This window comes from Manis pentadactyla, chromosome 15 (assembly GCF_030020395.1).
Source record: "Manis pentadactyla isolate mManPen7 chromosome 15, mManPen7.hap1, whole genome shotgun sequence".
NCBI classification, from domain to species: Eukaryota; Metazoa; Chordata; class Mammalia; order Pholidota; family Manidae; genus Manis; species Manis pentadactyla.
Window position 1 is genome coordinate 22,079,831 of NC_080033.1, and position 24,657 is coordinate 22,104,487.

Consider the following 24,657-nt stretch of genomic DNA (forward strand, 5'->3'; position numbering starts at 1 on the left):
AGTAGGAGGTTCTGGTATGGGCTGGGTACTGTCACAGTGAGCTGGGTCGGGGAACCCTGAACCAATCAATAGTCAGGCTTGAGGCTATTTTCCATCCTGGTGCTCATCACACCTACTGTCTATCTCCTTATTTATCTGTCTCTCCCAGCAAGCCTGGAACACCTTTGTCCTCACTCATCTCTGCCAGCTTGCAGCCAGCTCATCTATGTCTTTTCCAGGCGGGTGGGTGGGAGCAGCCAGGTGACTGGGGCCTACTTCAGGAGGTGGTGGGGCCTTGGGAGAGATCCTGGCGTGAGCAAGGACTCACAGGGGTTCTTTCACATCAGGCTATTTCTACTTCCTGGCTTTGCACATTTCAGCATCAGCTAGAGAGTCAGATAGCCAAGTGTCATGGAAGGATGGACACTGAATACAAGTCCCTCTGCATGAAGACTGAACTGGCCTAAGGCAGGGGGAGAGGTACAGGACACATTCCCTATGTATGCTGATCCCAGAAGGACTTCAGGCAAATGTCATTTTGAGACAGGGACCATTTAGACAGAGTAGGGTGAGGGCCTCCAAGAAAAAGCAAAGCAAGTTAATCACAGCCAGAACAACAACAATGTGCAAAGAAACCCTTACCAAAACTCCTTATTAAACATTAAGCAAAGTCAGAGTCACATTAATTCTCTAAAGTAAAAATATCAAACAGGAATATAAGCATTCTTCAGTGAAATTAGTTAAAACTAAAAAGCCAGGAGCAACTTGGCCTAGAAGTTTGAATACTCCCCAGATAAAGAAAAGTATCTCAGCATAGCCTATGTTTTCACTGTGTCATTAGAACATACCATTATAAGATTTACTTTCGCCTGCTCAAAGGCCCAGCTTATTTAGGAAAAATTCTTCAATCTTAAAGCTAAGATTGCATTTTAATCAAACAATAACTCAGTCGACCTTGGAAATTAAGGCAGGCAGTCTTAACTGATATGCTCCCAGATCAAAAAGCAGCTATACTGGGAAAGAATCAGAGCAGTAAATTTCTTGTGTTAAGCTAACTTTGCAAAATAACTCACTGATAAGAAACTTACTATCTCTTCAAAAATAAACATTTTGGGACCATCTGGCAGGTATGAATCCCTAGCCCTTTGTCTCTTAACCACCTATAAATACCCTAGACAACACATAACCTGGGGCTCTCTTGTCACCTCCTGGTGTGAACCGGGAGCTATGTCTTCTCACTTTATCTTTAAATAAAAGCCTCTCCCTGGCTCTCCTACTTTGAGTGTTTGCTAAGTTCATTCTTCAACTCCGCAAACAAGAACCATGGCATCATTTTTACAGATACTCATTTGTAAAGATGAGGAAGGCTGCCAAAACAGGCTATTATCCAATCCTATGAAATCTCACAAGCTGACCAGCAACCATAAAAATTTAGAATAGAAAATAATTAGGAAAGCTAGTTTTGCATGAAATTACATACACAAACTCATAATTTTATAAGTGTTTCCTTCTAATTGCCCACCAAACCTGATTTTTCCCTTATTTTCACTCAAGCCTTTTTACCAACTATGAAATTTTAAATTATATTTTCCAGAAAGAAAGCAACATTGCCATTTTAGTCACCAAAATTAGGGCACATCATTCTTTCCTAGACTCCTACCTGATGCTGGGGTCCTGCCTTCAGGTCTCTTTTGCCTATTCTCATTTTCTTTCTTGACTCAGTTTTATTTTCTTCATTTTTCTGAAAAGCACCTGATTTTCTTTTCCTTCCTACACCTTCCTCAATAAAACTCCCTGTGAAATTGATTTATAGTAAGAAATTAGTATTTTGGTCTTTCAAGGTTCCTGGCACATAGCTCTTAAAATCCTTGAAATTTTCTAAGTGACGAGAGATAAAGTGTCTTTCGTTATTCGTAACAAGCCTCTTTCAACTATACTTGAGTTTCTATTAATGAGGTAATTTTTGGAAAGCCCCTAAGGATGGGGGCCGGTTGCCAGTGAACCAACCACATGACTAGCAGTTTGGAAGTTTCAGCCCCGCTCCTCTGGAGAGAGGAGAGGTTAGGCTGGATGCAGGATCAACAATGAATGCCCAATGATTTCATTAAACACACCTATATAATGAAGCATTGACAAACTGCAAAGACAGGGTTCAGAGAGCTTTCGGGTTGGTGACCACGAGGAGGTGCTGGGAGGGTGGAGGGTAGCACACCTGGAGAAGGCATGGAAGCTCCACATCCCTTCCTACACCTTGCTTTATGCCCCTCTTCCATCTGGTTGTTTCTGAGTTGTATCTTTTTATAATCTAGCAGGTAAAAGGTTTTTCTGAGTTCTGTGAGTTGCTTTAGCAAATTAATTGAACTTGTAAAGGGGGTTATGAAAACCTCTGATTTATAGCAAGTTGGTAAAAAGCACAGGTGACACCCTGGAGTTATGATTGGTGTCTAAAAGGGAAGGGGGCAGTTTTGTGGGACTGAGCCCTTAACCTGTGAGATTTGATGCTATCTCCAGGTAGAGTGTCAGAAATGACCCATACTGCTTGGTGTGGAGAAGCTGAAATTGCAATTAGGTTAGGTGTTCAGTCTTTGTTTGTTGGCATGGAGCTTAGCACAAGTAACTTCATTTGGATCCTGTTGCATTTATCTATCTATCTATCTATCTATCTATCTATCTATCTATCTATCTATCTATCTATCTATCTGTCTATCTATCTATCATCTACCTATCTACCTATCTATCATCTTTCTCTCTCTCTCTTTCTTTCTGTCTGCTTTCTTTTTTCTTCTTCCTTCCCTCCCTTCCTTCCTTCCTGTCTTTCTGATGGAATAAAGACCTGAATAAGATGGAGGAGTAACCAGGAAAAGGATTCTGGGTGAGGGAACAGCTAGTACAGAGTTCCTGAGGAAGGAGCAAACCTGATTGTTCGGAGAGCAGTGAAGACCCTGTTGTGGCTGAAACAGTGAGGGAGAGGGAGGGTACCAGGAGTGAGGTTAGAAAGGTACAGAGGTCAGCCTGTGAAGGGAGGGCAGCAGGATGGGATCTGCCACCTGTGTGCAGTGAGAGATGCCACTTCTACCCTTGCTTTCTACACCCCCTCCCCCAGACCACCTTCCTGACCACTCCAGGCTCTGGTTTCATGTTGGGGCCTCAGTGTTGGGAGGACTTGGCTCTCCAGTCAGGTGCTCTGCATTTAAGATGCCCAGGGCAGCTACAGCGTTCCTGGGAGTAGGTCTTTAAAGGGACTAATTTTATCTCTTCTGGCATTTTTATTGTCTTTCCCAGTACCACCACCTTGTAAATGGGCAGGCAGACTTTAAATCAATCTTTATGAACAAAGAACCTTGGCTTTCAGTTTGATGCATTGACATGTCTTCAGTATACTATGTGATTACCTATCAACCTGTTTAAAATAATTTGTGAGCACTCACTAACTCTTAAGAGCCTTAATTCAGGTATATTAACATTTATTTTGGAGAAGTATAAGCCAAAAATACTGTAGAGTGACAATAATGGAAAATTACAAAGCTGGTTTCAAAATGTGAGTTTCATCAACCTTAATGGAATAAATTTGCATAATATTCCTTTTTTTTTTTTACTAAAGGTAAAAGCTGGTGTTACATCTTCCTTGTTTTGACTAGTAGATCTTCCATAGCAGATTGTGGAGTAAATGTTTCCTAACTCTGTGTGCCAAATGAAAATTCAAATTGTTGTTATTAACCCAAAACTGAAGTTCATTTCATAAAAAGTTTGTATGAATCCAGTTTTCAGTCTGTTGCTAATTTCTAGTCAGCCTTTTTGGATAATTCTTTCATTGAGGTGAATCTTTTATTATCAAAACTGTCCTCAGATTTTAGCTGTTAGAAGAAGCTTCTGAGCTGAGGTCTTTGCCTAGCCAGTGAAGCTCGGCAATATTAGGCCACAGACTTCTTTCCCCAGGAATGAGTGTTAAACTCTCAGGGCCTTGCTGGTAAAACCCTAAAAAGACCAACAGGAAAAAAATCCAAATGCCTAGCCATTCCATCTGACTTGGTGAGCAGAGACCGACCCTTATTGGCGCATGGAAGTATATTAATTCCAGAAACAACAAATACTGCTCTGTGGAAAGAGCAAAATGTTAAGTCTGCAGGCCTACACTTGGCAATCACATTTTAGAACTTACTTGTAAGTCAGCTGTTTGAAACTCAGAATACACGCATAGATTCTAAAACCTATCAACAGCACTTATTTCCAGCCTAGCTTCTGAAAGCCTGTTTAGCTCATTATGTACAGAAACGTGGTTGTACTCCAGCTATCCTAATTGTCTTTCAATGGGGAAAGCTATCAAAACTCTAAGGCACAGCAATAAGAAATCTTCCCCCTTCTCAGCTCAAGTGGTCCATGCTGGACTCAGGAAAGCAAAAAGAACCAGGTAGGTGCTACTGTATGTACTAAACCCAGTGGCTTACTCAACCCCTACTCCACAGGGTTGGTTCATCCTCTAGTTGTCCTGACCTGGGAACAAGGGCATTTGCCCTGCAGGGTTGAAGAGCAAACAGCCATGAAATCTAGCTGTCTCGTCCAGCATCTGGAGGTAGGACCAGAAGAAGAATTCAATAATGTTCAGTTTAAAATAAAAAGCTTTGGCCTTATTTTTCAAACCACTCTTGCCTGAAATTCTAAGTAAGGCTAAAAGTGCTTATGTTATCACAGGATGATAGTTGCAACAGTCTGGGCCAACAGTTAAATATCTTCTGAGAGAGGGCAAAGAGTCCCTAACTGCTCTCTTGCCACATCTCTGGAAAGCAGCAACCAGGCACAATGGTGGATGAACAATGTGATTCTTTATGCAAAACAAACAAAAGCAAAAGCTGTATGTTTGTACATTTACACACATATGTATCTGTGCATGTTCAGAAAATAATTTACCATGGCACATACCAACTAGTTAACAGTGGTCATTCTGGGAAGAGCAATGGGATGGGAGAGTAAAGCAGTGATTTTAAGTTTCACCACTTGAATTTCTTTTGAGAAATACATTTTTAACAACCACGCTTTATGTATAATTTACATGTATAATCTAAAAAAATACCTTAAACTATGACAAGTCATTTAAAAAATATTTCAATATGATAATTTTCCTAAAAATATGATCACAGAAATAATCAGAAATTATAAATATAATTGCACAGATTCAAAATAGAATGACCCAAGGAGGTTATTATACAACTATACCAGCAGGTTTAGCGAAAATCTAGTCCAATAGACAATGCTATAAAGTAAAACTTGGATTTTACATTTTTAAAGGATTATTAAAAAAACCCAAAGAAGACTATAGGACAGTAATCACATGTGGCCCATGAAGCCTAAAATTTACTATTCGCCCTCTACAGGAAACATCTGATGATTCCTGATTTACACCAAGAATACTGTGTCTTTTCAAAAATAGTTCTCAACTCTGGGAAATGCCTTCAAAATAACTTTTAAACCCAATAAAAATTATATTACTTAATAGCCTACTTCTTTTTTCCCCTAAATTCACAGTAATATAAGTTAGTTCATTCAGGCACCTCAATCATCAGATGTGGCTCAGAAGACTGGTGATTTCCTAAAATCAAATTTAGCCCCAGCACAGGGAAAGGGACAGTCTCCCTCCTACCAACCAGGAATCCAACCTCTAACGTACTCCTAAAATGTACAAGGACAAATGGAAATATAAAACTCAGAAGAACCCTCTGAGCAGCTAAAAACAATTTTTAAAGTCTAGCAGTGACACTAATATAACAGAACACTTTAATAAATCATTTCCTAAATGAAGGAAGGAAAAATGTCATCTTTATTCTGAATGAAGTTTATATTCTAATCTAAAGCCCTGAAAGAGGGAAAATATTTCATTTTGACTATCAAAGACCCTAAGAAATGTACTGAATAAGAATCAAAACATACAAATGTGAAAAGCTGTGAATTTAGAAAAGGGACAATTATTTATCCTACAAACGTGTGAAACTTTCTACATTAAACCAATGGTTCTACATGATAATAATTCACACATAAAGTTCAAAATCATATTTTGATTTCTCAGTCCCCACTATGTACTTTCAATAGTATGTTATTTGGAAATTAAGTTTTGATTTGAAAACTTAACATAAAATGTAGACTGACTTGTTTGTTTAATGGTCTGTTAACCTACTTAATTTGAAATGAAAGCAATTCAGAATGTGGCATGCACACATTTCTTACAAGGACAGAGTATCAAAAGAAGGAGGACAAAGACCATCATTACAGTGATTTGGGGAAAAACTAAGCATTCTCACTTACCTCTGGAATGTATTTTCCTGGCCTACTATGACACAGAAGATACTCTACCTCAATATCCTGGAGACTGAATTCCTTCTGGTCTGTGAAGTTTGCAGCTCCAGCACTGAGTTCCATCAGCATCTTGGCAATCTCGGGCTTTATGGCTGAAGTCAGCCGGCTGGCTGCTTCCATGACATGCTCCTGCACATCTCTGAGCTGCGTGGCTGCCCTGGCATAGTGGGAGTTCCTGAACACAGTACTGAAGAGGTCTGTGAGGAAAGTGCTGGCGCGACAGAAGACATTGAGGGCGTCCAGGTACTTGGAGATGCCCTGCTGGATGTCAGCGATGGGAGTGGAGTGGGGCATGGCATGGTGGCAGCTGCCTGCAGCAGAGAGGCTGCCCAGGGGGGCAGCGGAGGCTGCAGGCACCACAGGCGTGCTCAGGGCCCGGCCTAGCTCGGGCAGCGGGCACTGCTGGTGCTGCTGGACCTTCTGCTTGGACCCGCCAAGCAGGAAGCGCCGCTTGTAGTCCATCTTACTGTCTTGGGCACTGCAGCAATACATGCGGGACGGGGACTGTCTCAGCAGCTGTGAGCAGGTCAGGTTCTGATTTCCTTTCCCAAAACTGTAGCTAGGTATAAAAATAGTGGAGTTCCGCAAATCTAAGTTTTAAGAAAGGCATTTCCATGAGGAAGGTGACCATGTCATCCAACGTAGATGTGAGGACAACAGGTTTGTATAATTAGTATGTTCAGTGTGGGCAGGACTTCTGACAAAACGTAAAAATGTGTCCAAACTGTTGTGTAAGAACTGCTAGCATTACACTCTGAATAAAAAGATGTTCGCTGAAAAAAATGTTTAACTATAATTACTTTGTAAGAATATTTTGATACTTGTATTTACAATGGCAGAAAAATAACTTAACTTTAAAAAATTAATATAATGTAATATAATGTATCTTCAGTATACCAGAAAAGTTAGAACCCAAAAACCCATAAGCTGATCAACAGCAATTTAAAAAGCAGTACAGAATTACTTCACTCTAAGTCTTAAAGAAGGAAGATCAAACCACTGCAGAATTTTGACAGAGCCTGCCTGCCAAATCCATTTACCTGCAAAGCTTCTTTGCAATGCAAAAAATTTCCAAATTTCCTTTAATATTTTCTGAAAACAATTTTAAAAAAAGGCTTTTGTTACTATAAGTTTTCTCCTCCTTTCCTTTTTGTTTGCTGAGGTAGCAGTTTCCTTGTAATGTTAGTAAGTGGTGCTTCCAGACTGAGTTGGCCCTCAATTGTAAAGTCTGAAGCAAGAATGCACAGATGTATTTGTAAGGCCTCTAAGTCATTTCCTGTAAGGGGGAAAAATAAGATAAAGTTAGGAAAGTCACAGGACAATGAGTAATTCTGGAACATTAACTCCTGAAATGCTATAATCCCCTAAGGTAGGCTACAAATGAATAAGAAATCATATTATAACCTTACAAACACAGGTACAACAATGAGAGCTGAACTATGACATGATGACTGTTAGAAAATTCCTCAAGTTGTAGAACTAAAATAATACAACAAAAAAAGTTTGATTCCAAACAAACCACTCCAAAGCTGAGGGTAATAAGTGACACATCCAGCAGGGCCTGGTTATATTCAGCACACCCTTATTTCCTCTTCAGAGAGCTCATAAACCTGCCACAGAGAAGATCAGAAAAGTACCCAGACTGTGGTGAGGACTGCTGAGAAGTACAGCACTCACAAAACTTTAAGGGGGATTGAAAAAGGGAGACATGAGCAAAGACTGAGAGAAATCAGGAAGGTTGTTATGAATAATGTTACTCTGAAGTAGGCCTTGATTGTAGGATAGGTTTTGACAAGCACAAGAGATGGGTGGGGCTTACCAGGTCAAAGGACCACCATAGCAAGGTGTTGAGGCAGGATGGCATAGGGTCTTTTTCAGGATATTCAGATGATTTTCTTTCACAGACCACAGTTTCTATCTGGACAGCCCACCCTCCTTCAGAACTCCTGTTGAGTGCTTCTGCTGTACATTAGAATTTGTAAAGCCACATTAATTATAATGGAACATTTGGATAGGGATAGATGTGATTGCCTTAGTATCTTTAATTTGAAAAAAGAACATTTGGGAACAGATTTCTTATAAGTAACTATTTGATATGCTGTTTCTTCAACAGTTTGTGAGATTTTTTAAGAGTCAAGATTCTCTTGAACACAGAGCTACAAGTGGTGGCCAGGTTAGCTGACTATAGCTGCTAGCTGAACAGCACTCTCATCCCCTGCTCCTGTAACCCTCCTGTCTTCCTAGGTTCCTTATGCAATTACAGAACCATAAAGAAGGCATAGTGATTGACCATGAAGAGTGACAAAGTATGATTTGTATTTATTTATATCTACAAAAAATGGAAAAGGGAAAGTTATCAACAAGTAGACCAAACTATATATAGACGTCATATAGTTTGAAGTTTAATACAGACTAAATATAACATTTAGTAAAAATATATTTGAACTGTTGTTTTATTTGGGAGTACAGACAGTTCAGGCTAGTGTGAACCCTGATGTTAGCTATGTGAGGCAAATCACACTACTCCACTGCTGTAGGTATCAGAAACTGCAACCAGAGCTCTCTAGACATTGCAATTTGAACCTACCCAGAGCCAGGGGTTCTGTAGAAATTACCAGTGTGTAAGAACTGGCACACCTTGCTGGGCTCCGCTTTGAACATCCAGAGGGAAAACTGGCGCCTGAGTGAGGGTGAGGAAGAATCCTGTCTGCAGACCTCCTTCCAGCCACTCACTTCTCCAGCCTCTGTCTTTATATACACGGCACTTTTATCCTGAGTATAAAAGTATCCTCAAACTCTACAGTCGTCCTGAAAACTAACAGCTGCACTTGCAGTGAAAACCATAAGGCAGGCAGCCACAAGAGGGAGCAGGACTGGGCTAGTGCTCCTTCAAAGTTTCTTCCCCAAGAAATGATCACTATATGGTCTATCTGGCTACCTGGAAGATCCCACATTCAAGGGTCTGTGTTTGCCCTGACTTGGAATACACTTGGAAAGGGAAAAGAATCAGATTTCCAGAGTTACCATATTGTATCATTTAAAATGTTCAGTTTCCAGTTAAAATTTACAAGACACACTAAGTAATAAAAAAGTATGGCCCATACACAGGAAAAAAATATATATACCATTCTTGAGGAAGCCCAGATGTTGGATTTACAAGACAAAGACTTAAAATCAGCTATTTTGAATATGTTTAAAGAACTAAAGGAAACAATATCTAAAAAACTAAAGGAAAGTATGAGAATGAGGTCTCAGCAATACTAATTAAAGTAAAGAATACTAATAAAATACGTAATTTATATTTTAAAAATAGCACCAAATAGAAATCCTGGAATTGAAAAATACAATAACTGACATGAAGAAATATACTAAATGGTTCAATAGCAGATTTGAGCAGGAATTAGGAGACATGAAGATAAATCAAGGTTATCCAGTCTGAGGAACAGTAAAAAAAGAATGACAAAAGAAGAAAAGAGCCTCAGAGATCTGTGGATACCATCAACTATATCAGCATTATATAATGGGATTCCCAAGACAGAAGAGAGAGAAATGCATAGAAAGAGTACTTGAGAAAATAGTGACCAAAAACTTCCCCAATTGAAAAACACGAACCTACACATTCATGAAGCTTAACAAACTCCAACTAGGATGAACTCAAAGAAATCCACCTACACACATTATAATCAAATCACCTAAAGCCAAATGCAAAGAAATCTTGAAAGCAGCAAGAAAAAACTCATTACACATAGTTGATTCTCATTATTTACAGTAAGTTCTATTACATAAAGTCCCCACAAACACTGAATTAGCAAATACCTGAACCAGTACTCCTTTAAGACATACAGAGTTAAATTCCTGAGTCTCTGGTTATACATTTTTGTTATTCAATCAATATATAACTTTTTTGTGTGTGTTTCTTATAAAGACACCTTATTTAATACATATTGTTGATTCATTAACATTGAACTCACAACAGCTCTGTAACTCATGACTGAATGAATCTTATCTAACACATGTTATTTTCTCTGTAGAGCACATTACAGCCTTCTTGGGCTCAGGAACACTGGACAGAACTTAAGCACCAGGCTTAGAGGCCATTTTAAACAGTGAAATTGCCAACGAAAAGCATAAAAAATGCAAAAATTGTGGCACTAAAAAGACTACAAAAAAGACACTTGTTTATAGTCTGAGAGCTGAACTAAGAAGGCACAGCATCACCTTGTTTGACCTCAACTAGGGGCATGCATACTGGGCAATTCAAACCACTCTGCACATGTCCACACATGACCACAAGAGCTCCACAAGTACTGATTTTGTGTTACAAGAAAATTTTTGGCCAGTATGTCAGTCTGCAAAAACAGAATCTGAAAATGAGGACAGACTATACAGAACATTACTTGAAATACTTGTATTCCCAACATAATGGAGCACTCCTTTTCTTAAAAATCTAAACCATCAAGTTATAATCATCAGTTACTGAACATCTTAAAAAACACAGAGATTTCCTTAAATAGTGAACCCTGAGAGTATTTAATGTAATACTTCAATGATTCCATTATAAACAACTTTTCAGGATTTCATTATGATTTTTAAAAGCTCAAGCCTATATATTTTAAAGGATCAAGCCTATATATACAGTCTATCTGATAATTTAGAAGTATATAAATACAAATTTATGCTTTAAGAAAACAACTACATCTGGTGAATCATTTACTCTTTTCCCCTTCAAGAATGCATTATTTTTTAAAGTAAAAAATAATTTTCCTAAAAGTTAAACAAGTTGGGGGATTATGTTATTAGTCATTAAACTTTTCATTTTAGTGCTAAGCTCACAGTGAAAATTTTTATTAAAATGCCAGTGGATATTACAACTGCTTAAAGAACAACTTAAGCTAAATACATATTTAAAAATATCTTCACTGACTGTTTGGTTTACATATAGCGGCTTCATCAAACATGATTACTTAAATCAAAAAGACAAGTAATAACAAGTGTTGGTGAGGATGTAGAGAAATCGGGACCCTTCTACATTGCTAGGATTATAAAATGGGATAGCACTCTGGAGAACAGTTTAGCAGTTTCTCATAATGTTAAATAGTGTTACCACATGACCCAGTAATTCCACTCCTATGTATATACCCAAGATAAATGAAAAATGTACATCCACAGAAAAACCTGTACATAAATGTTCATAGCAGCATTATTTACAATAGCCCAATGACAAAAACCCAAGTGTCTATCAACTGATGAATGAATAAACAAAATGTGGTATAGTCATATAATAAAATATTTTGTGTGTGTATATATATATATATATACACACACACATATAATGTGTACATAAAGGAATGAAGTATTGATACAAGCTAAAATGGATGAACCTTGAAAACACTGTGCTAAGTGAAAGAAAACAGATACAAGAAGCCACAAATTATATGAACGCATTGATATGAAGTGTCCAGAGGAGGCAAATACATAGAAACATAGAGTAGATTTGTGGAATGTGGAGTCACTGTTAATAGGGACAGGGTTTTCTTTCACTATCCAGAGATTCTTATCAATTAAGAACTAGGTTGATTATGTACGTAATTGACACAAAGTTCCTGTTTTCCAACAGTCCTCTGGCCTTAGTAGGAGTTGCTTCTCAATGTTTAATGTTTTTTGAATGCTTTCCCCCATGTTTATGTTAAAGTCTACTTAAGACTTGGGGTTCTTCTCCAGGCAGAGAGAACAAACAAGCCCCTTAACAAGATGAAAACTTGTTTTTACTTACTCTTAATAGATCAAGCATTTCCATGCTGATCTTTGCTTAATCAAAACTAGGTAGTGTTGAATTCAAGGAAATACCATGGAACTGAAATACCATTCAAGGTCTATCATTTTCAAATGGGATTTTGCCAAGAAAAAATATGCAGAAAAGGTGGTGACATCCATCTAAGGAGCTGTCTTCATGGCAGTGATTAATATCCCTTGATAAAATATTACTGGAAGCTGGGTGATGGGTACATAAGGTCCATCATATCATTTACTCTACATTGTATATGACTGAACATTTCTATAATAAAAAGTTTAAAATGTACACAAACATGCATATAAGGATCTGGATATATTCCTTTGATTTTTTTTAAACAAAATTCTTCTCAATGCTGACTGTTTTTCGAAGGTTCTTCCCCCATATTTATCTGCTTGAAGGACTTAAATATGTTAAATTCATTTAAGGACCTTTCCTACATTTGCTTAAAAAGAATTTTCACTGGGAAAATATTCACCATTTATGAATCTACTGTTGATGCTATTTGGAAATAAAAATGCATTATGAAAGACTTCAGAAGTTAGTTGTACCCAAGACTTGTAAGATTTAAGTATTATATTCAAAAGTTTTAATGCTGCCTAAATTCACAGACACATAGCAGAAAAGGACATTTTAGCAGATAAGTCATCTTTTCAACACCACAGTAATTTGCAAAAGTCCTCAAAAGATTAAAATTGAACTCAGGCCTGGTTATATCATTTTAAATATTCCTTTCTGCAATCAAAATCATCAGAATTTTTTATTTATTTAAACATTGCAGTATCAATGATATACAATCTTGTATTAGTTGCAAGTATACAACACAGTGGTTTGGCAGTTACCCGTATTATTAAATCCTCACCCTCAGTAGTACACTACTATCAACATGGGAAGATGTTACAGAATCACTGACTACATTATCCATGCTGTACTATTATCCCCATGACCAACTTATATTATGATTGAGAATTTTTGTGCCTTTCTATCCTCCTCACCCTCCCCACCCACTTACCCCAAACCCTCCCCCATGGTAACCACCAGTCACTTCTGAGTGACTGTAAGTCTACTGCTGTTTTGTTCATTCTCTTTTGCTGTGTTTTTTTATTCCACAAATAAGTGAAATCATATGGTATTTGTCTTTCTTCGCCAGGCTTATTTCACTAAGCATAATACCCTCTAGATCCATCCATGTTGTTGTAAATGGCAGGTGTTTTTATGACTGAATAATACTCCATTGTGTATATGTACCACATCTTCTTTATGTATTATCAGCAATTTGTTTCAAACAATAACAAAAAACATACTTGGAACTAAAAAGGGTTTTTTTATATTCATGACTGATAAGATAGAAAAAGTGGTCATCCTGAGAAAACGTGAAGAGCTTCCCTTTAGAGAATGCAGGGGGCAAGACAGTGGCCTTAAGGACCAAGTAACTGAGTTAGATCCTGTTTCTAACACACTTACCAGCTATGTGACCTTGGGCAAGTTCCTGAACTTAGTGTACTTCAGTTTCATCATCTGTGAAATAGAGAGAATGCCAGTAACTCTGTTATAGGGTTAGATGAGTTTATACACATAAAGCATGTAGAATAATGTCTGGCACTAAATGTTTTATGATCTTGTTGTTATTGTCATTCCCCCACAATCAGTGAAAGTAAGCAAGCCTTGGATCTATGTTTGTCTGGAAAAAAGTTACTGACAAACAAGAAAGGTTTTATAAAGTTACTCAATCTCTGAACTGAGTAGAAATCTACATATCCTAAGGTGGGAGGCATCACGTTTCAGTGATATTAACAGCTATGATTTGTGAACACAGAGAACAATTTTAAATCCATTTCAGTCATTAAGCCAACAAAGAAAATGGAGTGAAAAGCAGTCTTGCTGTCACCGACGGTGTGGCACAAAGTAGCTCTATTTCAAGACAACAGGCTGAATAAATAGGCATGTGTATGTACTTCTCCTACTTACCCCAAATCCCAATGACACATAAAGATGTTCATAAGGGAATCACAGCATTACAGGAATGACAAGGGCTGAGGAATATAGTCTATTTAAATGTTTGCCACTTTCTGGAAGATGGAGAAAAGCTGATGAAACTGTATGGTGAGACAGACCAGAGCACAGCTGGACACTTCCCAGAACATGCAGAGCCAAGGGACACAGAAAGGCAGAGTCCTTTTCCCTGGAGGAGCTGGATAAATGCCCCACTTTGAGTCAGTAGGTACAGAAATCATGAGTGGGAAATAGGTCCATCAACCTGATCTCCACACTTTCCACTCCTGATCATTCAATCAGTCAACACTTACTAAGCCAAGATGACTGATGAAAAAGAGGAAACTCTTGTCAATTACCTATATAACCAACCCAGTTCTTCACCGATAAGATCACTAGATAGTGAAAGAAAACCAAGAGGACAAAAAAGGACAACCAATATGAAAAGCTGACCAAACCTCAGAAGAAATATGTATTTTAGGTCCCAGGAAAACACCTGAGAAGAAATCTGTTATCCTCAAAAAGAAAAGAAATTCTGTTATCCTCAGAGAGATCTGTTAAGAAAATGCATCCTTAAAACAAAGGCAAGCAAACTGGATTACTGTCTAACTCCATATGGAAAAGTAAACTCAAAATGGATCAAAGACCTGAATGTAAGTCATGAAACCATAAAACTCTTAGAAGAAAACAGGAAAAAATCTCTTGAATATAAACATGAGCAACATTTTCCTGAACACATCTTGGTCAAGGGAAACAAAATAAAAAATGAACAAGTGGGACTGCATCAAACTAAAAAGCTTCTGTACAGCAGAGGACACCACCAGCAGAACAAAAATATATTCAACAATTTATCCAATGAGGGACTAACATCCAAAATACATAAAGAACTCATATGCCTCAACACCCAAAAAACAAATAACCCGATAAAAAAATGGGCAGAGGATCTGAACAGACACTTCTCCAAAGAAATTAGGATGGCAAACAGGCACACGAAAAGATGCTCCACATTGTTAGTCATCAGGGAAATGCAAATGAAAACCCCAATGAGATATCACCTCACACCAGTTAGGATGGACAACATTCAAAAGACAAGGAACAACAAATGCTGGAGAGAATGTGGAGAAAAGATAACCCTCCTACACTGCTGGTGGGAATGTAAATTGGTTCAACCGCTGTGGAAATCAGTATGGAGGTTCCTCAAAAAACTAAAAATAGAAATACCTTTTGACCCAGTAATTCCACTCCTAGGAATTTACCCAAAGAAAACAAGATTCCTGATTTGAAAAGATATGTACACCTGTTTATTGCCACACTATTTACAATAGCCAAGATATGGAAGCAACCTAGATGTCCATCAATAGATGAATGGATAAAAGAGATGTGGTACATATACATAATCAAATATTAATCAGCCATAAACAGAAAAGAAATACTGCCATTTGCAACAACATGGATGGAGCTAGAGGGTATTATGACCTGAAATAAGTCAGGAGGAGAAAGACAAACACCATATGATTTCATTCATTTGTGGAGTATAAAAACAAAGCAAAACAGAAGGAACAAAAAAAGCAGTAGACTCACAGACACCAAGGGACTAGTGGTTACCAAAGGGGAAGGGTTGGAGAGGGTAGCGAGGGAAGGAGAAAGGGATTAAGGGGCACTATAATCCACAATCACAATATAGGTGGATCACTGGGAAAGTAGTATAGCACAGAGAATACATTTAATGACTGTATAACATCATATTACGTTGATAGACAGCGACCACAGTGGAGGGCTGAGGACATGATAATATGGGTGAATGCTGTGTATGTGAAACATCATAAGATTGTATATGAATGATACCTTAATAAAAGAAAAATGGGGGAAAAAAAGCAAGCAAGTCATAAAGGAAGGAGAATTCAAGAAAGAATTCTTAGAAATAGGAAATATGATTGCTAAGATGAAAAACAGAAATAAAATGGCAGTGAATACTCAACAAAATATTAGCAAACCGAATTCAAAAATACATCAAGAAGATCATACACCATGACCAAGTGGGATTCATCCAAGGGATGCAAGGATGGTACAACATTCGAAAATCCATCATCATCATCCACATCAACAAAAAGGACAAAAACCACATGATCATCTCCATAGATGCTGAAAAAGCATTCAACAAAATTCAACATCCATTCATGATAAAAACTCTCAACAAAAGGGGCACAGAGGACAAGTACCTCAACATAATAAAGGCCATACATGATAAACCCACAGCAAACATCATACTGAACAGCGAGAGGCTGAAAGCTTTTCCTCTGAGATCGGGAACAAGACAGAGATGCTCACTCTCATCACTGTTATTCAAAATAGTACTAGAGGTCCTAGCCATGGCAATTAGACACAACAAAGAAATACAAGGAATCCAGACTGGTAAAGAAGAAGTCAAACTGTCACTATTTGCAGATGACATGATATTGTACATAAAAAACCCTAAAGACTCCACTCCAAAACTACTAGAACTAATATCGGAATTCAGCAAAGTTGCAGGATACAAAATTAATACACAGAAATCTGTGGTATTCCTATACACTAACAATGAACTAGCAGAAAGAGAAATCAGGAAAACAATTCCATTCACAGTTGCATCAAAAAGAATAAAATACCTACGAATAAACCTAACCAAGGAAGTGAAAGACCTATACCCTGAAAACTACAAGACACTCTTGAGAGAAATTAAAGAAGACACTAACAAATGGAAACTCATCCCATGCTCCTGGCTAGGAAGAATTAATATCGTCAAAATGGCCATCATGCCCAAAGCAATATAGAGATTCGATGCAATCCCTATCAAATTACCAACAGCATTCTTCAATGAACTGGAACAAATAGTTCAAAAATTCATATGGAAATACCAAAGACCCCGAATAGCCAAAGCAATCCTGAGAAGGAAGAATAAAGTGGGGGGGGTCTCGCTCCCCAATTTCAAGCTCTACTACAAAGCCACAGTAATCAAGACAATTTGGTACTGGCACAAGAACAGAGCCACAGACCAGTGGAACAGAATAGAGACTCCAGACATTAACCCAAACATATATGGCCAATTAATATATGATAAAGGAGCCATGGACATACAATGGGGAAATGACAGTCTGCTGGCAAAACTGGACAGCTACATGTAAGAGAATGAAACTGGATCACTGTCTAACCCCATACACAAAAGTAAATTCTAAATGGATCAAAGACCTGAATGTAAGTCATGAAACCATAAAACTCTTAGAAAAAAACATAGGCGAAAATCTCATGGACATAAACATGAGTGACTTCTTCATGAACATATCCCCCTGGGCAAGGGAAACAAAAGCAAAAATGAACAAGTGGGACTATATCAAGCTGAAAAGCTTCTGTACAGCAAAGGACACCATCAATAGAACAAAAAGGTCTCCTACAGTATGGGAGAATATATTCCTAAATGACAGATCTGATAAAGGGTTGACATCTAAAATATATAAAGAGCTCACACACTTCAACAAACAAAAAACAAATAATCCAATTAAAAAATGGGCAGAGGAGCTGAATAGACAGTTCTCTAAAGAAGAAATTCAGATGGCCAACAGACACATGAAAAGATGCTCCACATCGCATGTCATCAGAGAAATGCAAATTAAAACCACAATGAGATATCACCTTACATCAGTAAGGATCGCCATCATTGAAAAGACAAACAACAACAAATGTTGGCAAGGTTGTGGAGAAAGGGGAACCCTCCTACACTGCTGTTGGGATGTAAATTAGTTCAACCACTGTGGAAAGCAGTATGGAGGTTCCTAAAAATGCTCAAAATATAAATACCATTTGACTCAGGAATTCCACTTCTAGGAATTTACCCTAAGAATGCAGCACTCCAGTTTGAAAAAGACAGATGCACCCCTATGTTTATCGCTGCACTATTTACAATAGCCAAGATATGGAATCAACCTAAATGGCCATCAGTAGATGAATGGATAAAGAAGATGTGGTACACATACACAATGGAATATTACTCAGCCATAAGAAAAAACAAATCCTACCATTTGCAACAACATGGACGGAGCTAGAGGGTATTATGCTCAGTGAAATAAGCCAGGCGGAGAAAGACAAGTACCAAATTATTTCACTCATATGTGGAGTATAAGAACAAAGGAAAACTGAAGGAACAAAACAGCAGCAGAATCACAGAACCCAAGAATGGACTAACAGTTACCAAAGGGAAAGGCACTGGGGAGGATGGGTGGGAAGGGAGGGATAAGGGCGGGGAAAAAGAAAGAGGGCATTATGATTAGCATGTATAGTGCGTGGGGGGCACGCGGAGGGCTGTGCAACACATAGAAGACAAGTAGTGATTTTACAGCATCTTACTATGCAGATGGACAGTGACTGTGAAGGGTATATGTGGGGGGGACTTGGTGAAGGGGGAAGCCTAGTAAACATAATGTTCTTCATGTAATTATAGATTAATATACCAAAATAAAAATAATAAAATAAATAAAATTAATGAGTTCAGACTCGGCAATGATTTTTTGGTTGTGACACCAACGCGCAGACAACAAAAGAAAAAACAAATTGTTCTTCATCAAGATGAAAACTTTTCCACATCAAAGGATACTGTCAATAGAGTGAAAACACAACTCACAGAATGGGACAGAATATATGTAAATCATGTACCTGAAAAGGGATTAATATCCAGAATATATAAAGAACTCCTGTAACTCAAAACCAAAAACCCAAACAATCCAATTTTTAAACACGCAAAGGACTTGAATAAACATTTATTCAAAGTGAAAGACAAATGTCCAATAAGAACATGAAAAGACAGGGGGGCGGAAGATGGCGGCGTGAGTAGAGCAGCGGAAATCTCCTCCCAAAACAACATATATCTATGAAAATATAACAAAGACAACCCTTCCCAGAATAAAGACCAGAGGACACAGGACAATATCCAGACCACATCCGCACCTGAGAGAACCCAGCGCCTCGCGAAGGGGGTAAGATACAAGCCCCGGCCCCGCGGGAGCCGAGCGCCCCTCCCCCCAGCTCCCAGCGGGAGAAGAGCAGGCAGAGCGGGAGGGAGACGGAGCCCAGGGCTGCCGAACACCCAGCCCCAGCCATCCGGGCCAGAGTGCAGGGCCCTCGATACTGGGAAAACAGGGCAGCAAGAACAGTGAGCAGGCACTGGAGGCTGGGCGACAGAGGAATAAGAAAAGCGCGCGACCATTTTTTTTTTTTGCTTTTTTGCTGCTTTGTTTTGGCGAGCGCTTTTTGGAAGTCTTAAAGGGACAGGGACCCCAATATTAGGGAAACAGGGCAGAAAGACCGGTGAGCAGAGGCCTGAGGCTGGCACCGGAGAATAAAGAAAAATGAACGACCACCTTTTTTTTTTTTAATTAAAAATTTTTTTTTTTTTTTTAATTAAAAAAATTTTTTTTTCTTGTTTTTTTTTTGTGGTCGTTGTTTTGTTTTGGCGGGTGCTTTTTGGAAGTCTTAAAGGGGCAGGGCGGGTCACTTAATCCAGAGGTAGGGAATCCGGGATCTCTGGGCACCCTAACCCCTGGGCTGCAGGGAGCAGGGAGGCCCCTTACGGAGATAAATAGCCTCCCAGCAGCTCCTGCTCCAACGCGACTCCACCATTTTGGAGTAGCTGCCCGAGCCAGGCCACGCCCACAGCAACAGCGGAGATTAACTCCATAGCAGCCGGGCAGGAAGCAGAAACCCTGTCTGCGCGCAGCTGTGCAGCACAAGCCACTAGAGGCCGCTGTTCTCCCAGGAGAGGAGGGCCACAAACCAACAAGAAAGGAAGTCCTTCCAGCCGTCACTCGTCCCAGTTCTGCAGACTATTCCTATCACCATGAAAAGGCAAAGCTACAGGCAGACAAAGATCAGAGAGACAACACCAGAGAAGGAGACAGACCTAACCAGTCTTCCTGAAAAAGAATTCAAAATAAGAATCATAAACATGCTGACAGAGATGCAGAGAAATACGCAAGAAAAATGGGATGAAGTCCGGAAAGAGATCACAGATGCCAGAAAGGAGATCGCAGAAATGAAACAAACTCTGGAAGGGTTTATAAGCAGAATGGATAGAATGCAAGAGGCCATTGATGGAATTGAAATCAGAGAACAGGAACGCATAGAAGCTGACATAGAGAGAGACAAAAGGATCTCCAGGAATGAAACAATATTAAGAGAACTGTGTGACCAATCTAAAAGGAGCAATATCCGTATTATAGGGGTCCCAGAAGAAGAAGAGAGAGGCAAAGAGATGGAAAGTATCTTAGAAGAAATAATTGCTGAAAACTTCCCCACACTGGGGGAGGAAGTAATCAAACAGACCACGGAAATACACAGAACCCCCAACAGAAAGGATCCAAGAAGGGCAACACCAAGACACATAATAATTAAAATGGCAAAGATCAAGGACAAGGAAAGAGTGTTAAAGGCAGCTAGAGAGAAAAAGGTCACCTATAAAGGGAAACCGATCAGGCTAACGTCAGATTTCTCAACAGAAACCCTACAGGCCAGAAGAGAATGGCATGATATATTTAATACAATGAAACAGAAGGGCCTTGAACCAAGGATACTGTATCCAGCACGACTATCATTCAAATATGACGGTGGGATTAAACAATTCCCAGACAAACAAAAGCTGAGGGAATTTGCTTTCCACAAACCACCTCTACAGAACATCTTACAGGGACTGCTCTAGATGGGAGCACTCCTAGAAAGAGCACAGCACAAAACACCCAACATATGAAGAATCGAGGAGGAGGAACAAGAAGGGAGAGAAGAAAAGAATCTCCAGACAGTGTATATAACAGCTCAATAAGAGAGCTAAGTTAGGCAGTAAGATACTAAAGAGGCTAACCTTGAAACTTTGGTAACCACGAATTTAAAGCCTGCAATGGCAATAAGTACATATCTTTCAATAGTCACCCTAAATGTTAATGGGTTGAATGCACCAATCAAAAGACACAGAGTAACAGAATGGATAAAAAAGCAAGACCCATCTATATGCTGCTTACAAGAAACTCACCTCAAACCCAAAGACATGTACAGACTAAAAGTCAAGGGATGGAAAAACATATTTCAAGCAAACAACAGTGAGAAGAAAGCAGGGGTTGCAGTACTAATATCAGACAAAATAGACTTCAAAACAAAGAAAGTAACAAGAGATAAAGAAGGACACTACATAATGATAAAGGGCTCAGTCAAACAAGAGGATATAACCATTCTAAATATATATGCACCCAACACAGGAGCACCAGCATATGTGAAACAAATACTAACAGAACTAAAGGGGGATATAGACTGCAATGCATTCATTCTAGGAGACTTCAACACACCACTCACCCCAAAGGATAGATCCACTGGGCAGAAAATAAGTAAGGACACGGAAGCACTGAACAACACAGTAGAGCAGATGGACCTAATAGACATCTATAGAACTCTACATCCAAAAGCAGCGGGATATACATTCTTCTCAAGTGCACATGGAACATTCTCCAGAATAGACCACATACTAGGCCACAAAAAGAGCCTCAGAAAATTCCAAAAGATTGAAATCCTACCAACCAACTTTTCAGACCACAAAGGCATAAAACTAGAAATAAACTGTACAAAGAAAGCAAAGAGGCTCACAAACACATGGAGGCTTAACAACACGCTCCTAAATAATCAATGGATCAATGACCAAATCAAAATGGAGATCCAGCAATATATGGAAACAAATGACAACAACAACACTAAGCCCCAACTTCTGTGGAACACAGCAAAAGCAGTCTTAAGAGGAAAGTATATAGCAATCCAAGCATATTTAAAAAAGGAAGAGCAATCCCAAATGAAGGGTCTAATGTCACAATTATCGAAATTGGAAAAAGAAGAACAGATGAGGCCTAAGGTCAGCAGAAGGAGGGACATAATAAAGATCAGAGAAGAAATAAATAAAATTGAGAAGAATAAAACAATAGCAAAAATCAATGAAACCAAGAGCTGGTTCTTCGAGAAAATAAACAAAATAGATAAGCCTCTAGCCAGACTTATTAAGAAGAAAAGAGAATCAACACAAATCAACAGTATCAGAAACGAGAAAGGAAAAATCACGACGGACCCCACGGAAATGCAAAGAATTATTGGAGAATACTATGAAAACCTATATGCCAACAAGCTGGGAAACCTAGGAGAAATGGACAACTTCCTAGAAAAATATAACCTTCCAAGATTGACCCAGGAAGAAACAGAAAATCTAAACAGACCAATTACCAGCAACGAAATTGAAGAGGTAATCAAAAAACTACCAAAGAACAAAACCCCCGGGCCAGATGGATTTACCTCGGAATTCTATCAGACATACAGGGAAGACATAATACCCATTCTCCTTAAAGTTTTCCAAAAAATAGAGGAGGAGGGGATACTCCCAAACTCATTCTATGAAGCTAACATCACCCTAATACCAAAACCAGGCAAAGACCCCACCAAAAAAGAAAACTACAGACCAATATCCCTGATGAACGTAGATGCAAAAATACTCAACAAAATATTAGCAAACCGAATTCAAAAATACATCAAAAGGATCATACACCATGACCAAGTGGGATTCATCCCAGGGATGCAAGGATGGTACAACATTCGAAAGTCCATCAACATCATCCACCACATCAACAAAAAGAAAGACAAAAACCACATGATCATCTCCATAGATGCTGAAAAAGCATTTGACAAAGTTCAACATCCATTCATGTTAGAAACTCTCAGCAAAATGGGAATAGAGGGCAAGTACCTCAACATAATAAAGGCCATCTATGATAAACCCACAGCCAACATTATATTGAACAGCGAGAAGCTGAAAGCATTTCCTCTGAGATCGGGAACTAGACAGGGATGCCCACTCTCCCCACTGTTATTTAACATAGTACTGGAGGTCCTAGCCACGGCAATCAGACAAAATAAAGAAATACAAGGAATCCAGATTGGTAAAGAAGAAGTTAAACTGTCACTATTTGCAGATGACATGATACTGTACATAAAAAACCCTAAAGACTCCACCCCAAAACTACTAGAACTGATATCGGAATACAGCAAAGTTGCAGGATACAAAATCAACACACAGAAATCTGTGGCTTTCCTATATACTAACAATGAACCAACAGAGAGAGAAATCAGGAAAACAACTCCATTCACAATTGCATCAAAAAAAATAAAATACTTAGGAATAAACCTAACCAAAGAAGTGAAAGACTTATACTCTGAAAACTACAAGTCACTCTTAAGAGAAATTAAAGGGGACACTAACAGATGGAAACTCATCCCATGCTCGTGGCTAGGAAGAATTAATATCGTTAAAATGGCCATCCTGCCCAAAGCAATATACAGATTTGATGCAATCCCTATGAAACTACCAGCAACATTCTTCAATGAACTGGAACAAATAATTCAAAAATTCATATGGAAACACCAAAGACCCCGAATAGCCAAAGCAATCCTGAGAAAGAAGAATAAAGTAGGGGGGATCTCACTCCCCAACTTCAAGCTCTACTATAAAGCCATAGTAATCAAGACAATTTGGTACTGGCACAAGAGCAGAGCCACAGACCAATGGAACAGACTAGAGAATCCAGACATTAACCCAGACATATATGGTCAATTAATATTTGATAAAGGAGCCATGGACATACAATGGCGAAATGACAGTCTCTTCAACAGGTGGTGCTGGCAAAACTGGACAGCTACATGTAGGAGAATGAAACTGGACCATTGTCTAACCCCATATACAAAGGTAAACTCAAAATGGATCAAAGACCTGAATGTAAGCCATGAAACCATTAAACTCTTGGAAGAAAACATAGGCGAAAACCTCTTAGACATAAACATGAGTGACCTCTTCTTGAACATATCTCCCCGGGCAAGGAAAACAACAGCAAAAATGAGTAAGTGGGACTATATTAAGCTGAAAAGCTTCTGTACAGCAAAAGACACCATCAATAGAACAAGAAGGATCCCTACAGTATGGGAGAATATATTTGAAAATGACACATCCGATAAAGGCTTGACGTCCAGAATATATAAGGAGCTCTCACGCCTCAACAAACAAAAAACAAATAACCCAATTAAAAAATGGGCAGAGGATCTGAACAGACAGTTCTCCAAAAAAGAAATACAGATGGCCAACAGACACATGAAAAGATGCTCCACATCGCTAATTATCAGAGAAATGCAAATTAAAACTACAATGAGGTATCACCTCACACCAGTAAGGATGGCTGCCATCCAAAAGACAAACAACAACAAATGTTGGCGAGGCTGTGGAGAAAGGGGAACCCTCCTACACTGCTGGTGGGAATGTAAGTTAGTTCAACCATTGTGGAAAGCAGTATGGAGGTACATCAAAATGCTCAAAACAGACTTACCATTTGACCCAGGAATTGCACTCCTAGGAATTTACCCTAAGAATGCAGCAATCAAGTTTGAGAAAGACAGATGCACCCCTATGTTTATCGCAGCACTATTTACAATAGCCAAGAATTGGAAGCAACCTAAAT

General features: G+C 38.8%; 1 protein-coding gene across 8 annotated transcripts in view; it reads right to left on the reverse strand.

Annotated features, from left to right (window-relative positions):
• GARRE1 (granule associated Rac and RHOG effector 1) overlaps positions 1-24,657 on the reverse strand; it is a 96,356-nt gene that overhangs the window by 49,581 nt on the left and 22,118 nt on the right. For 5 of the 8 annotated variants that reach the window (XM_036929901.2, XM_057493308.1, XM_036929894.2 and 2 more), the window contains exon 2: positions 6,322-7,600. In XM_036929901.2, the coding sequence (XP_036785796.2) occupies positions 6,322-6,816 (495 nt within the window). In that variant the 5' untranslated portion in view covers positions 6,817-7,600. Of the gene's footprint in view, positions 1-6,321; positions 7,601-8,143; positions 9,518-13,579; positions 13,604-24,657 lie in introns of those variants that run through there. The other 3 variants (XM_036929898.2, XM_036929895.2, XM_036929897.2) reach the window with 3 other exon arrangements.